At 45.3% G+C, this 15,927-nt stretch overlaps 1 protein-coding gene across 8 annotated transcripts in view; it reads right to left on the bottom strand.

The window, feature by feature from the left end:
- Vps13d (vacuolar protein sorting 13 homolog D) overlaps positions 1 to 15,927 on the bottom strand; it is a 227,793-nt gene that overhangs the window by 101,993 nt on the left and 109,873 nt on the right. For all 8 annotated transcript variants that reach the window (XR_003481832.2, XM_027398154.2, XM_027398160.2 and 5 more), the window contains 6 exons: positions 14,452 to 14,699; positions 12,774 to 12,965; positions 12,358 to 12,484; positions 10,473 to 10,615; positions 6,518 to 6,648; positions 6,150 to 6,325 (listed from right to left, as the gene is read on the bottom strand). Coding sequence is in view for 7 of the 8 variants with exons in the window: in XM_027398154.2 (XP_027253955.1) it covers positions 6,150 to 6,325; positions 6,518 to 6,648; positions 10,473 to 10,615; positions 12,358 to 12,484; positions 12,774 to 12,965; positions 14,452 to 14,699 (1,017 nt within the window). In the remaining variant the exon portion in view is untranslated. The remainder of the gene's footprint in view (positions 1 to 6,149; positions 6,326 to 6,517; positions 6,649 to 10,472; positions 10,616 to 12,357; positions 12,485 to 12,773; positions 12,966 to 14,451; positions 14,700 to 15,927) is intronic.

Below are 15,927 nucleotides of genomic sequence, written 5' to 3'. Positions count from 1 at the left end.
GAAAGAAAGAAAGAAAGAAAGAGAAAAGGAGGACAGAGACTGCAGTTCCTTCGTTCCTCAGTCACAGCATCCTCCAAGGACGCTGGCAACTGCAGCCCACTGTGTGGTCTCTGAGCAAACTAAGCAAGCAGAAGGCCTGGAGGGATGGCTTGGCAGGTAGAAGCATGTAAAACCCATGCAGGGGAGTTTAGTCCCAACACCCACACCTGCGACACCACCCGCAGCCTCTTCAGACACGTGCACTCACATTACACACACCCACACAGACACACGTGCATACACAGAAGTAAAACTAAAGCTTCTAAAACCGAGAAATTAGAAGCTGATATCATGCCCAATTGGTGAGCTCCTTCTCATCTCTTCAAGCTGATACTCTTCTAAAAGAAGACCTATAGAAAGGGTCGGGTATGGTTCAGACGTTTAAGGTCACCCTCAGGTACATACTAAGTCCCAGGCCAGCCTGGGCTACGTGAGACCCTGGGGAAAGAAACACACAGGTGATATTTCGTGTTGTATTATATGTGTTGTATTTAGATGTATAATGAAAGAAAATCCTTGTTTTCACAGAAGAATATCAATTAACAAATGAAGAAATTAAGAAAATCACCATTTCCAATCCCTGAATAATAAATGATTCCAGTTATGTAAAAGGTTTGAGGAAACAGAATACCGGACTGATCAATGGATCAGTCCCATTTATGGAGTCGGAAAATGACTTTGCAGCAGAGGGAGAAGGAGGGCACCATAGTGGGCACTATGACAGCCAAGTGATGATCAAACTACACCAGTAACAAGACCAATGTGTCACGGGCCTTCTGATGCTACTCAAGGGAAACAGACATCACATGAGCTGAGCTATTCACACACAGGACACTAGAATCCAAATACAGGAAAGAAAGAGCACATGCTACAAGACAATCAGAACAACTGGCAAACAAACACCACTGGCTCACAGCCAAAAAGGGAGGGCGGGGCCTGCTCCCCACTACCAGAGGTAGGAGCATCTATCTGCATTAGACAAGAGACCACAGACCGGCTCCCAGATCAGAGAGTGGGCTTCATGAAGGAAGACATGTCCATTCATCCAGGCTGTGACAGAGTTCACTTACTAGAAAGCACTGTGCTGGTACTGTATGCCTTGCAGGTGTATGGTATCATAGTTATGGCATTGTTTGTTTTGAAAACAAAGGTATTTCCCTAGATCCATATCATACCATTATTTGTGGTAGAAGCTGGATTTCATTCATCTCAAGGATCACGATGATCTTGACTTACTTTCCAATGGTTCAGCAAAGTGTGCTTACACACGCTCAACCACAGAGCAGGTGTGAACAACAGAGCAGGTGTGGGAACAGGGAGGAGGGGCGGAGTAGGGTCTGGCAAAATGCTGGTGTCAGTGGAGGTGTGAGATGAAGAGGTCACTGCACCACTGCTGTGACTTCTCATTAAAATTGTTTCCAGATGAAAAATTGGGGACAGAAGAAGAACCGGGTGGCCCCGGTCACTCAGTAGCTTAGATTACACACTGAAGCCATTTTTAAAGGATTAACACTAGGCACACAGTCATCACCTTCCCTTGTATCCACCCCCCCTCACCTTTTTAAAGTAATCATGTTTAATCCCAGCCCAACAGCATGTTTTTAGCAGAAATAGAAAATAAAAATCATAAAATTCCTACAGATCTCAAGGATTCTGAACAAAAGAACCACCGAGACCAAACTGAGGGTCTCCCACTGCCTCATTTCAAAAGGTGCTGGGAAGCTCCAGCAATCGACACTAGTACTGGGCTGGCAGACAGGCCAGTGAACAAATGGGAAGCCCAGAAACAAACCCTTGTGTGTAGGGCCAAATGCCTTCCAACAACCAGTGCTGCTGGAGAAGCAGAACAGCTACATGTCAAGCAAGACGTGGCCCCTCACAGCCACACCACACACAAGGGTTAACTCAAAGCAGACCAGACTCAGAAGAGCTGAGACTATAAAACCCTTAAGCAAACAAAAGAGAACAGCCTCGTGGCACTGGATTTGACAACTGTTTCTGGGAAGCATTATCAAAAGTGACCAAAGTCCCAATAAACTGGATTAGACAACAACACAACTATCACAGGAAGCACTCAGGAGTCTGAAAAGGCAGAGTAGGAGATTAGCAGATCACATACCTGGTCCGGGCTAACATGCAAAGGAACAAAAACCAGTTCAAATAACCCAGTTCAATTCGGTGAATACAAACAAGCACACAAAATGATCATTAGGGAAGTGTGAACCAGAGCTATGGTGAGGCCTGGGGGCTTGGCTCAGTAGCAGAGTACCTGCTGGCATTTATGAGAACTTGGGGCTCAATGCCCAGGAGCCCAGAGACAACCCACAGTCAGATCCCCACTCATTGCTATTAGGATAGCTACTATGATATCCCAAACAGCAAATGGTAAGTATTGGGGGAAACTGGAGAACCTGGAGTCCCCAGCCATAGCTCACAGAAAAAAATTAAATGTTATAATCCTAACAAAACACAGCACAGCACATCCTTGAAAGATTAAAAATGATAAAGCCAATGACCTACATGTATGATCTAGGCCTGCAATCCTTGGAGTTCACAGTTCAAGGCTATCCTGGACAACACAGTAAGACCTCACATTAAAGAAAATAGTTAAAAATACAACAGTGGGGCACGGTGGCACACACCTTTAATCACAGAGATTGGCAAGCAGATCTCCATGAGTTCAAGGTCAGCCTGGTCAATATAACAAATTCTGAGACAGCCAGGACTGCAAACTAGGAACCTATCTCAAAAAACAAATTAAAAAAGAATCATATGATCCAAAAATTGTTTTCCTAGATCTATACACAAAAGAATTGAATTGGAGTGTGTCTGTGCACACCTGCGTTCACAGTAGGAAACCAGTGTCTGGAGTGTGTCTGTGCACACCTGCGTTCACAGCAGGAACCCGGTGTCTGGAGTGTGTCTGTGCACACCTGCGTTCACAGTAGGAAACCAGTGTCTGGAGTGTGTCTGTGCACACCTGTGTTCACAGTAGGAACCCGGTGTCTGGAGTGTGTCTGTGCACACCTGTGTTCACAGTAGGAACCCGGTGTCTGGAGTGTGTCTGTGCACACCTGTGTTCACAGTAGGAAATCAAGTTCTGGAGTGTGTCTATGCACACCTGCGTTCACAGTAGGAAACCAGTGTCTGGAGTGTGTCTGTGCACACCTGCGTTCACAGTAGGAAAACAGTGTCTGGAGTGTGTCTGTGCACACCTGCGTTCACAGTAGGAACCCGGTGTCTGGAGTGTGTCTGTGCACACCTGCGTTCACAGTAGGAAATCAGGTTCTGGAGTGTGTCTGTGCACACCTGCGTTCACAGTAGGAAATCAGGTTCTGGAGTGTGTCTGTGCACACCTGCGTTCACAGTAGGAACCCGGTGTCTGGAGTGTGTCTGTGCACACCTGCGTTCACAGTAGGAAATCAGGTTCTGGAGTGTGTCTGTGCACACCTGCGTTCACAGTAGGAAATCAGGTTCTGGAGTGTGTCTGTGCACACCTGCGTTCACAGTAGGAACCAAAGGGTGGAAGCAGCAGGAGGTAGGTAAAGAAAATGTGGAACAGACATGGGATGCTACTCAGCCTTAAAAAGGGAGGAAATGCTGGCCCATGCCATGTGGACAATGCCATAGGCTATTATCCTAAGTAAAATAAGATAGTCACAAAAAATAAATAAATACTGTACATTTCCGCTCATAAATGCTCTTGAATAGTCAAATTTCTAGATACGCCATGTAGAATGGGAGCTGCCAAGAACTAGGGCAAGGAAAATAAGGAGTTATTTAATTGGTGTGGAGTCTTGGGTTTTATGGGACATGAAGCTTACATGAAGTTCTAGGCTCTGTGTGCATCAATGTGAGTGTGCACTGGCTGTTCAGGGGTGTGCAGCAGTGTGAGTGAGCACTGGCTGTTCAGGGGTGTGCAGCAGTGAGTGTGCACTGGCTGTTCAAGGGTGTGCAGCAGTGTGAGTATGCAACTGGCTATTCAAGGGTGTGCAGCAGTGAGTGAGCACTGGCTGTTCAAGGGTGTGCAGCAGTATGAGTGTGCACTGGCTGTTCAAGGGTGTGCAGCAGTGTGGGTGTGCACTGGCTGTTCAGGGGTGTGCAGCAGTGTGGGTGTGCACTGGCTGTTCAAGGGTGTGCAGCAGTGTGGGTATGCATTGGCTGTTCAGGGGTGTGCAGCAGTGTGGGTGTGCACTGGCTGTTCAAGGGTGTGCAGCAGTGTGGGTATGCATTGGCTGTTCAGGGGTGTGCAGCAGTGAGTGTGCACTGGCTATTCAAGGGTGTGTGTGGGAGGCACAAAGGTTCCTGTGCTCACAGATAAGCACTAGGGAAACCAGGAATGTTAACACATAGGGTTGTTCCTTCAAAGGGAGGGTGCACAACCCGTTATCTACCAAGAAAGCAGGAAGCAGACATGGTTAAGAGCCTGGTGATCTTTGCACTATCTGTATGGGGGAGACCACACTGGAGCTTCCCCAGATCCTGATTGTGAGCTTGTCAATCTACAGAACTCGTTTGTATGGAAGGTGTCACATGTTCTTTACAGAGTTTCAATGTAGCCATGTATTAAGCTGTAGTGTGCAGATGGACTGAGTTAATTATTACCAGGAAATTCTTCACCAACTTGCACTGTGCTTAAATATGCCTCAAATACACTACTTGAAAGTTGTCTGAACCAACACCAGCTATTAAGTCGTGTTGAACAGAACTACCTGTTGCTTCCCACTCTGCTGGCCTTGGTGGCCTCAGAGACCCCTGCAGGGGTACAGCAATGTGAATGTGTACTGGCTGTTTGAGGGCACAGTCAATAAGGGTGATCCCTGTAGCTAGCAAGTTTAAAGTCAAGCTGGACAAACCAGAAAAAAACCTTTAGTCTCAAGAAAATAAAACAAAACACAAAACCCCAAAAGTGTTGTTGTTTGATGGGGCTGGGAATGAGCTCAGTGGCAGTGCCTGCGTAGCATGGTTCAATTGTAAGAAATACAACAATAATGATAGCAATAAAGTATCCTGAGCTACCCAAAGCTGAATTGGGTGATTTTTCTAACAAGGACCAGAGGTTCACTGGAGTGAGCAAAGAAGATGGGATGTTTAGATTTGTCCATTTGACACAACCGAAAGTCACCCAGGAACAAAATCTGACTGTCTCACATTGGCTTGGCCTGTGGCTCTGTCAGGGACTGTCTTAATTTAGTTCATCAATATGAGAATGCCTAGGGCTGGAGAGATGGCTGAGAGGTTAAGAGCACTGACTGTTCTTCCAGAGGTCCTGAGTTCAATTTCCAGCAACCACATGGTGGCTCACAACCATCCATTATGAGATCTGGTGCCCTCTTCTGGTGTGCAGATATACATGGAAGCAGAATGTTTTATACATAATAAATAAATAAAATATTAAAAACAAATATGAGAACGCCTAACCCACAGTGGGTAGCACCATTCCCTAGGCAAAGGGTTCTGAACTGTATGACACTGGAGAAATGGAGCTAAGCACATTTAATAAGCAAGAGAGCATGGATGCATTCATTTCTTTCTCTCTCCTGACCTGATGTGATGTGACTAGCCATGGGGAGTCCAGACTTGACTTTTCCACTATGTTGAACTATAACCTGAAAGAATAAACTGAAATAAACCCCTTTCTCCCTCAAGCTGTTTTTTTTGTTTTGTTCTTTGTTTTTGTCTTTGGTTTTTGTTTTTGTTTTTTTTCTTTTGGGTTAGGGTATTTCATCTTGGTAACAGAAATGAAACTAGAAGAGAAGGCCAGATAACTTACCAGAACAACATCAGATGAAAGAAGAACATTCAAATGTACACCAATAAAAACAAAAGCAGTTACCACCGGTAGTCCCATGTAAACACAGACAGTCACTCTGGACTAAGACCACAAAGCTGTATTCACCACTTAAAGCATCTTCCATAACTCATCTGATCAAAATGCTCCCACTTCCCTGCGATTTAACAAGTTCTAAGAACTCAACCTGAGCCCAGAATCCACTAGCCTAACTCACAAAGAGTGAAATGGGCTTGCTATATATGTGTATGCAATATATTATATTATTAACGTGCTTCAAACAAAGCTATGTTTTGTCTCTCTCAAGCCTCAAACTCACCTCATGTTGATATGGAAGGAATTATTCTTGTTGACTTCAAAGCCTCCCGACCAAATGCAATTGGGAACGTCCATCAGCCTGACACATAGGAGCTGATCGTAGTCATTGCGAGGCCAGTGGAACACCACACTGGAGCCAGGCAGGGTGGAAATGTAGCCACTGGGGTTGGCTGTCCCCTAAAATGTACAAATCACAGGCTTCAGTCACATTACTCAATACCCCTCCAAGTCACATACAATTCTTGCTGAGTCCCTACTCTGAGCTCTTGGGTCACTCATGTCACAAAACGCTCAGTCTCGATGAGAAGCCAGCCTTAACATTAAACCCCCCATTATTTAACAAGCCATTCTGCAAAGCAAACTGCTTACCTGTCCCCGGGCAAATTCCCTTTGTGCAAATGCAAGCTTGTGAGATGATTTATTATCTAACAGGTAACGGGGGGCAAAGATGACCATACAAGTGTCAATATAGCGACCTCGGCCTTTCTTGACATCAATACCTGCAAATGACAAGAACCATTTCATTGATTAATCGTGATAGAAAATTCTAGGTCTGACAGAAGTAAAGTAGAATTCATAGTTCCTTAGTCACTGTGAGCAAACACACATGTCACCTGACGACCGTACAAAGCCCTTCAAAGAAGGGAATTATTCCATTTAGGCTTTAGAAAGTCCTGGGGGTGGGTGGTAAGATGGCTCAATGGGTAAAGGCACTTGCCACCAAGTCTGACAACCTGATTTTGATCACGGGAACCCACATTCCTCACCCCTACAAGTTGTCCTCTGACCTCTACACATAGACCATATCATACACACATGTAAACACAAAATACATAAGTAAATGTTGAAAAAGTCTCAGGGTCAGTGCCAATGTCCCTTTGGTTCCTAGTCTCTTTGACCTGTATACACCAATATAGGAACAGTGAAGACACAACAGGTGTTTTGGTCACATGTAGCTTAGCTTTCTGTTTATGAAACTAGCTACAATTATGCTTACACCTGGGACACAAACTCCCCACCAAGAACCTTCCTTTGTTAAAGGATAAGTAGAAACCTCAAACTACTTAGTTGTATTCTATACCAACCTGAACACAATCAAGCATTCTCTAGATAGAATCTTCTCTAGCAATTTTAGCTTACTACCAAATAACCCAACTCATACACGATGCTAGGATTATTTATTCATTAAAAATTAGCACTCCAGAGGCACAGGCAGGTAGATCTCTGTGAGTTCGAGGCCAGCCTGGTCAACAAATTGAGTTCTAGGACAGGTTCCAAAGCTACACAGAGAAACTCTGTCTCAAGAAACAAAATAAAAATAAAAATAAAGTCTTTCCTACTTACTACAAACCAGAAACAGAAACAAACACACACACACATACACACAAGTCCCAGTGAGAATGAAATCTCAAAACAAGTTTCACATAAAGACAAATGAAGTAACACTGAGTTACCTTGTAAAATACAGCACTAAGTGGGATGACTCACTCATTCAGTATGACAATAAATACAGAAAATAAGTCCAAAGCTCTGTGCTGAGTTCTGGCTATATAGTAATTAAAATGCTTAACCCAAAGTAATAAGAATAACAATCCTGATACTTACCGACCCCATCATATATGTTAAGCCTCTCTTTGGCTTTACACTAATTTCTCATAACACCCCTCTAGAATACAGTTATCACTTCCACTACACAGCTGAGGAAACTAAGGCATGAGTCACCTGCTCTAGGTCATGTGGATGTAGACAAGGCCAGGTGTTCAGCCCGGGCACCTCAAGAGAGCCAGCACACCTCCCAGCTACAGATACCACAACCTACTGACTCCAACAGGCTTCAACTGGCTTGAGAAGTCAGCTGATTTAAAAGACTGAGCAGTCTCCAGAGACTGTCTCTGGAACTCTTACCTAAGAAATGCCACATGGCTCTAGGTTGATGGGACCCCCCCCACACACACACCCCCCCCCACACACACACACACAGATACTTTTCTTCTGGAAAAATTTAGTTGCCAGAAATTGACAGGTCAGAGGCATCAGAGCTTAACTGACATGAGTCCACTTCAAAAGTTGTGCTTAATTTGGAAGCACAAAGAGCCACCCAGAGCAGCACAGACACCCTATTTTTGGAAAAAGGTGAACTTTGTGTTTCCCTTCTACCCTGGTTTATCCTGGCAGACCCCCAATAAATCGAGCTGAGATCAAATACACAAAATCCTTCCTTTTCAAGATGCATGGCTCCAGCTTTTCTGTTGGGGACTGTGCTGTAAACATTCCCAAGAGGAAACTGGTTATATGCACTAAGAGAGTCCACAGATCGCCTTGACAACACACACACACATGTCACAAACCTATCTCGGCCCATGCCTTTTGCCCCTTCACTTGGAAGAAGGACAGGAGGCAGACGCCAGGTCTGTGAGGAACACTCTCCTAGCCCATATGTTTACAGGTACTGCAAGGTTATACATGCATTTACAAATTATACCTGCAGACACGGCCACACATGCATGCACATTTACACATGGGCTCACTGCTCCACTTGCTTGTCTGCCACAGCTCTAGGGTTCTCAGCAAAGGCTGTGTTAAAAGGAGCAACTTTCATTCCTCTCCCTTCCCAAATCTGTACCAAATATAGCTTCCAGACAACCTGGGTAGTTTATTTTGGAAAACAAATTAAGGGCAAGACAGGCCAGCAGAAAGCCAAAGCCAACTCAAGGAGTGGAGCAGGCAGATGTGAACAGAATACTCTCTTCGGCTCAAATAAAGCAGGTTTCTTTTCAAAATCTTTATGTCCACTGTAGGGAAGCAATTTGAATGGAAGCATGAATACAAATCCAGGTTAAATAATCTGAAAAGGAAACTCTACTTGGACAATGCTTCTCTTAAGAAATCCTCAAGTATGGCCACTGGGATGACTCAGCAGCTAAAGGCACTTGCCTCTAAGACTGATAACCTCAATCCAATTCCCAGGACCCACATGGTGGAACTGAAAGAACCAATTCTTGCAAGCTGTCTTCTCTATGTGCATGCAGGCGCGCGCACGCGCGCACACACACACACACACACACACACACACACACACACACACACACACACACACACACACTACATAAAAAATAAATAAATACTTTAAAGAAAATAACTCAAGATTAAACGCCCCCATTCTCTGCAGGATTCAGGCTACACTATACCATCATGGTTCTTCCTCCTACAACATGACTGTCTGCACCAACATCAACACTGTACAACATTCAAGAGAATCCTACGACCTCTTTTGGCCTCCTTGGGCACTGCATGCACCTGGAACACTTCCTGACAGGCATATGAAATACCCATACAAATAAAATAAATATAAAAAAAAATGTGGATGGGGCTGGAGAGATGGCTCAGGAAGAGCACTGACTGTTCTTCCTGAGGTCCTGAGTTCAATTCCCGGCAACCACATGGTGGCTCACAACCATCTGGAATGAGATCTGGTGCCCTGTGCTGGCATGCAGGCACAAGACTGTATACATAATTAATAAATAAAATCTTTTTAAGAATGTTGAATACAATGAAAAGCTGCTGGCTCCCTTGGTTATGCAACCATCCTCAGGGGTGTGCCCTCAGGTGCTCAGTGTCTGCTTGTGGCTTGGGCTACTGTGCTGCACGATACACATGAGAACACTTCTAGCATTACAGAAAGTTCTACAGGACCCAGGACCAGGCAGTTTTAGGCTAAACACGGCTGTTAAGTCCCTGGAAATGACTTACTACACGGACACACTGCTAACATGTAAAACCCAGGGAATACTTGAATCCAACTGACACTGAGCCTTCAGGAAATGCTCTGTATGTCCTCAGGTGGCTCTGAGGGACATGGGTACAGAATCCTCTCTGAAAACACCCAGAAAGACAAGCAAGTTGGGGGCCTGACAGCCCTGAGTACACTTTACTGTATTCCCTTCCTCAAAATCACATGCCACTGTCCTCCTGCCTCTGACCTAGACCTCCCATCTGCATCTGGACTGTCACTCAAGCTCTACACTTCAGTCCCAGGTGAACTCTTCTTACCTGCTCATGGTTTCTAAGTTTGAATTCATGTGTGGGAACACTTGGAGGATGGAAGTGCTCTAAGTGTTCCTATTATTCCCCTGAAAAAAGGGTGTTTCAGAGAACTTTTCTACGTAGATGTCAATCTAGCATCCAGAGAAGAGACGGATGACCACCGTCAAATCAGAAAACCTGTATTTGCTGCCAGACCATCATGAATGGATGGTTTGCTCATGCAGGTCTAAGGTCTTTGCCCCGTGGTTCCAATCCACCCTGAGCCCCAAACACAACCCACCGATGTTGTAGATGAGCCCCGGGCGGTTTCCTTGCTGGATGACTTTCAAAGCTCGGACACCACTGCCACCATCCAGGGAGAAGCCCTGGCACCAGCCCGGCATGCCTTCTGGATGGATCCCTCTTCCAATTCTCATGGTGCAGCTGTGGTGGGCAAAAGGCAAACATGTACACAGCCATCCACAAAGGATTCCAAGTAAGGAACATGTACACAGCCATCCACAAAGGATTCCGAGTAAGGAAGCATGTACACAGCCATCCACAAAGGATTCCGGGTAAGGAAGCATGTACACAGCCATCCACAAAGGATTCCGAGTAAGGAAGCATGTACACAGCCATCCACAAAGGATTCCGGGTAAGGAAGCATGTACACAGCCATCCACAAAGGATTCCGGGTAAGGAAGCGTGTACACAGCCATCCACAAAGGATTCCGGGTAAGGAAGCGTGTACACAGCCATCCACAAAGGATTCCGGGTAAGGAAACTCGGTGGCTACCACCCACTTAGGTCTCTCACACTGACTCTCACTCAACCTTACCTCCTGTGGACCCCAAGTACAGCGAGACAGTGAAGTCCAGAGCCAGCCACAGCACCCACAGCAGTGGATGGATGACTGAGAACCGCAGCTAAGAACTAACTTTGGGAGAAAATGCTAGAATTCTCCATAAGCCTGTCACATGCTACAACTCTAACATTTCCTTAAACTCCAAAGACTCAAGAACCCCCTGAGAAAACATTGTAGAGTGAGGCAGCTGGCGGGGTAGAGCACTGATGAGGTGTCTGGAGTCTTCTCATAGGACCCGTGCTCCAGCTTTGCCACTAACAACGTGGCCTTAGGCAGAAACTCTCTGTGCTTCAGTCTCCTCGTCTCAAGATTTAATAGTATTTCCTGCCCTCTCTAAACCACTGGAGGCCAAGGAGAATGTAATGAGATGGTCTACACAAAACCCTTTGGGAAGTGTGACTTCCACAGGTAAACCAAACTGTGACAAATGCCAAGTCTTAGATCTCAGATTGCCATGAGAGACAGGCTGCTGGATATACCACTTGTCCAGCTGTGTCTCCTCCAAGAGCCAGAACTCTGACTAACTGCAACCTTACACTAGACTCAAGAAGCCGTGACAAGCACCTCATGTCCACTGGAGTACACGGGGCTGCCTCACAGTGTCCACTGGGGTACACAGGGGCTGCCTCACAGTGTCCCCTGGAGTACACAGGGGCTGCCTCACAGTGTCCACTGGAGTACACAGGAGCCGCCTTCCTGTGAGGTTTCAGCAGAGTCCTACAGATGGCGGCGAGAAATACAGGACACACCATTTATCTTTAGATGAGGGCTGTAAACTCTTGAGGAAAACTGAATGCCAAAACCAACAAAAGTGAATTAATATCCCTGTGTGCCTTAAGAAGACACCTCACTTAACCTCACAACTGCTCCCCCACCCCCAGACTGCCATGAATTTTAAGATGGTGCAACAGCACAAAACCTCCCACAAACAATCTCAGCGGGATTCACGGGCTGAAGACTTCACCAAGGACAGCCTGTGCACTCCCTAATGGCACTCCTCTCCAGGTCTCCAAGCTGCCAGCAGAGGGAAGATGGCAGTGAGAGAGGGGGTGCCAGTTTCTCTTCTCTAGCACAGTTACAAATAAGAGCCCTACTTCAGTAAAATAAAACTACCTCACAAGTGGTTTCTTCTCAGTATCAAATAACATACAACTAGGGTTAAAGAAAGAAAAACCCCATTAAATCAGGGCTCCACTGCTGCCAAGTCAGGCCTGTGGCCCACAGGACAGTTCTCCTTGCTCAGGTAGAGGCTAGCCTTGCTGATTTCTCCCCCACCCTGCACGCCCAGCTCACTGGCCCTCCCATACACAGCCACACTCACAGGTTTGGCTGTTCTTTGTCAGCATAGCAGAACAGGAGAGGGCTCAGGCTCCGGGCCAACTCATGCTCCTCAAACTGGCCTGCACCGTCTGTCTTTGCATTGTCCTGTCTGAAGATCAGTGGTAACCCTTTAGGAAGGAGGGAAAAGTTTATAACGTTCCCACCCAGTCTCCCCATGAAGCATGCAAACAGCAAAGGAGAACCACCTCGGGGGAAGTAGGGAAGGAAGCTTGTCAGGGGCTCAGCCCACCATTTGCAGGAACCTAAGTGGGCAGCTTGACTGTGGTCAGACAGATAGTAGGGATGCCCAAGCAGATCAGACTGTGGAAGTAATGTCCGAACTGGCTCCAGTTAGTCAGCTGAGCAGACATCCAAAGGCCCAAGGAAAACATCTACCTGGATGGTCTCCCGGTATACCTGTTTTGTTGATGAGCCAATATGGCGCAGAAATGAAGATCTTTAAGGAACCTTCTGCTCGACATGCAATTCGGATGGTGAGGTTGAGCTGCCGGCGGTTGACATCATAGAGTCGCATTCTGACCATGTAGTTCTGAGTCCCAGGTGGGATGAGCAATTCTTTACAGAGTGGAAAGTTCTCCAGCGACACCCCTAAAGATACAAGACACTGATTTTCTGAACTTGCACTTGAGTCTGTCAAAAATAGCCTATAACAAAACTACAATGGAGTTCTTTTGGAGAAATCGATATGGGCCTACATGATAGAAACCTCAAGGCCACTTCTTATTGTTGGCTAGGAACAAATCCGAAGCAAACCAGAGCCCAAGAGTCACATTAGGAAGTCTGTGTTGTGGAATATTATTTTAACTAGGCAAAGATGAGTTACATTTGCTTTGGCTACAGAATATTAAAACTATGTAAAGGTGTGTTACTTTTATTTATGCTGCATTTGTTATGTATGTAAAGATGTGTAGCTGTTTCACCTTGCCTGCCTAAGGCACCTGATTGGTCTAACAAAAAACTAGATGGCCAAAAGCTTGGCAGGAGAAAGGATAGGTGGGGCTGGTGGGCACACAAAATAAACAGGAGGAAAAATCTAGGCTCAGAGAAGAAGAAAAAAGGACACACCCAGGGCAAGAAGCCAGCCAGACACAAAGAAGCAATGAAAGTAAGATATACAGATATCGGGTAAAAATCCCTGAGGCAAAAAGTAGACGAAGAGAAACAGGTTAATTTAAGTTAAAATAGCTAGCCAGAAATGAGCCTAAGCTAGGCCAAACATTCAAAATTAATAAGTCTCTACATTATCGTTTGGGTGGGTAGCCCAAAAGAAAAAGCCTCGTACAGATCTTACAGAATGATAAACATGGGTGGTTTTTTGTTGGTTTTTTTATGTTTATTGTTTTTTGAGACAGGGTTTCTCTGTACAGCCCTGGATGTCCTAGAACTCACTCTGTAGACCAGGTTGGCCTCAAACTGAGAGATCTGCCTGCCTCTGCCTCCCAAGTGCTGGGATTAAAAGCGTGCTCCACCACCTAGCTTCCTTGAAGGCCCCAATAAAGTTATGGTTAGTGATGTCCCCTTGGTGGCTCTTCTCTGCCCTGACCCTTACAAAGGAAAACTACTCGCTACAGTAAACACTGTAACCTCCATCTCTGCATCATCCAAAGGGTGGAATACATGAGGACACAGGTAAAGAGCCTGCCTTCTGCTTCAAGGGCTGAGGGCATACACACATTTGCCTCTTCCCATCCTACAGCTAGGAATATGCACGGTTTGAACAGATGGAATCACTCACTATACTCACACACCAATAAAGGGCTCTGATGACTGCTGCCTGGCTAAGTCCTTGGCTTTGAGCCTGTTCACTGAAATACTGCATTGGACTTGATTTCTCCAAGGGGCTCAGAACACTCACAATATACTCCCCGGTGCCGGGGGTTGGTGGCGCACGCCTTTAATACCAGCACTCGGGAGGCAGAGGCAGGAGGATCTCTGTGAGTTCGAGACCAGCCTGGTCTACAAGAGCGAGTTCCAGGACAGCCTCCAAAGCCACAGAGAAACCCTGTCTCGAAAAACCAAAAAATACTGGGTATTTTTCACAGTATTACTACAAATGATGCCAGGACCGCCTTACCCAGTTCAATATTCTGGGACGTATCAGCCGTGGGGAGGGCTGCCTCTTTGCCGGGTTTAAGGGTCCCATTGATTGGCATTCCTTTCACATAGAAGTCAAGCTCACAAGGCAGCAAATTGCAGATGACCACTGTTGGTAGGAGATATATGGTATGCCCTGGCTGTCTGAAAATCTGTTTCGCACTGTCGGAAAATATGTTTGAGGGCATGTAATCTGGATAATTCTCTTTCTTTATGGCCACACAAAACCTGCAAAGACAAAACAGTATGAAAAACGTCAGCCTGAATTAAGAACTAGAATTTGTTTCTGATTAGCTGAATAATGTTAAGACAGTTCAGGACAGCCAGAGAGCTGCAATCCTTGATGAAAATATATGTACTGAGATGTAGCACATGGTAAAAGTATAGGTTTTGAATACTGGGGTTTAATGGGCTTTGGCCATTACGTGCTCCTGGGTAACTATCACTCAATACAAGTTCAAGACTATTTTACCCCAAAGCGCCTTCACTAACTTTCCAAACAGTATGTTCTCCCAGCCATTCAAGAAACCCCTTTTATCAGACATGTCTGTCTTGAACTACATACAAATGGGGTCACATGGTATATACTACTCTGTGTTGGGCTTTTTTCTTGTTCAACAAAATTCATGCATGTTGTTGTATGCATGGCATTTTAGTTTCACAGAGTGCTGTGGGAACACACTCTGACCAAAAGCACTTTAGAGAAGAAAAGAGCTGGCTCACTCTCTGGCTCATGTACAGCCCAGGACTGTGCAACCAGCCTAGGGATAGTGACACCCACAGTGGACTGGGCCTTCCTCCATCAGTTAATAATTAAGACAATCCCCCACAGGCACGATCACAAAAGCCAATCTGATCTAGGTAATTCGTTAATTGAAGCTTGCCACTAAGATGACTCCAAGCTGTATCAAGTTAGCATTTAAGGAAGAGAGATTAAAAAACACTAAGGATGTTTGAAAAAAGTCATAGGGAATCCTACTATTTTGTTAAAATTACAGTGTGTGTGTTTGTGGCTTTGGATTGGGGTGAGACGGGGTCTCATGTAGCCTAAGCCAGACTCAAGCTCACAATAAACTTGAGGATGACCTCAAACTCTTCATCTCTTCCCTCCATGTCCCAGCTGCTAGGATTACAGGTTTGTGTCTCTATGCCTGGCCTCTACTAGCTTCATCTCATGCTTTTATTAGCTTCGCAAGGCTAAATAGGTGGGTTTACTTATTTTTATTTTCTCACAGAACATTAAAAATTGTAGCTTTCCCATAGAACTGCTTTCGCAGGATGCCCCATTTTTGAGATGTCTTTATTATTACTTTTTTATTGTTATTGCTCAATTCAGAATGTTTTCTAATTTCTTTTGTAATTTCTTCCTTTGACCCAAAGGTTATTTAAAAGTACAATTTGATTTCCAAATACTTGAGGGTTGTATAGACATCACATTGCTGTTGATCTGACCCAA

The sequence above is a fragment of the Cricetulus griseus genome, chromosome 2 (assembly GCF_003668045.3).
Source record: "Cricetulus griseus strain 17A/GY chromosome 2, alternate assembly CriGri-PICRH-1.0, whole genome shotgun sequence".
Classification (NCBI taxonomy): domain Eukaryota; kingdom Metazoa; phylum Chordata; class Mammalia; order Rodentia; family Cricetidae; genus Cricetulus; species Cricetulus griseus.
The sequence above is the reverse complement of the archived record's forward strand: the minus strand, read 5'-3'. Positions and strand labels throughout refer to the sequence as shown.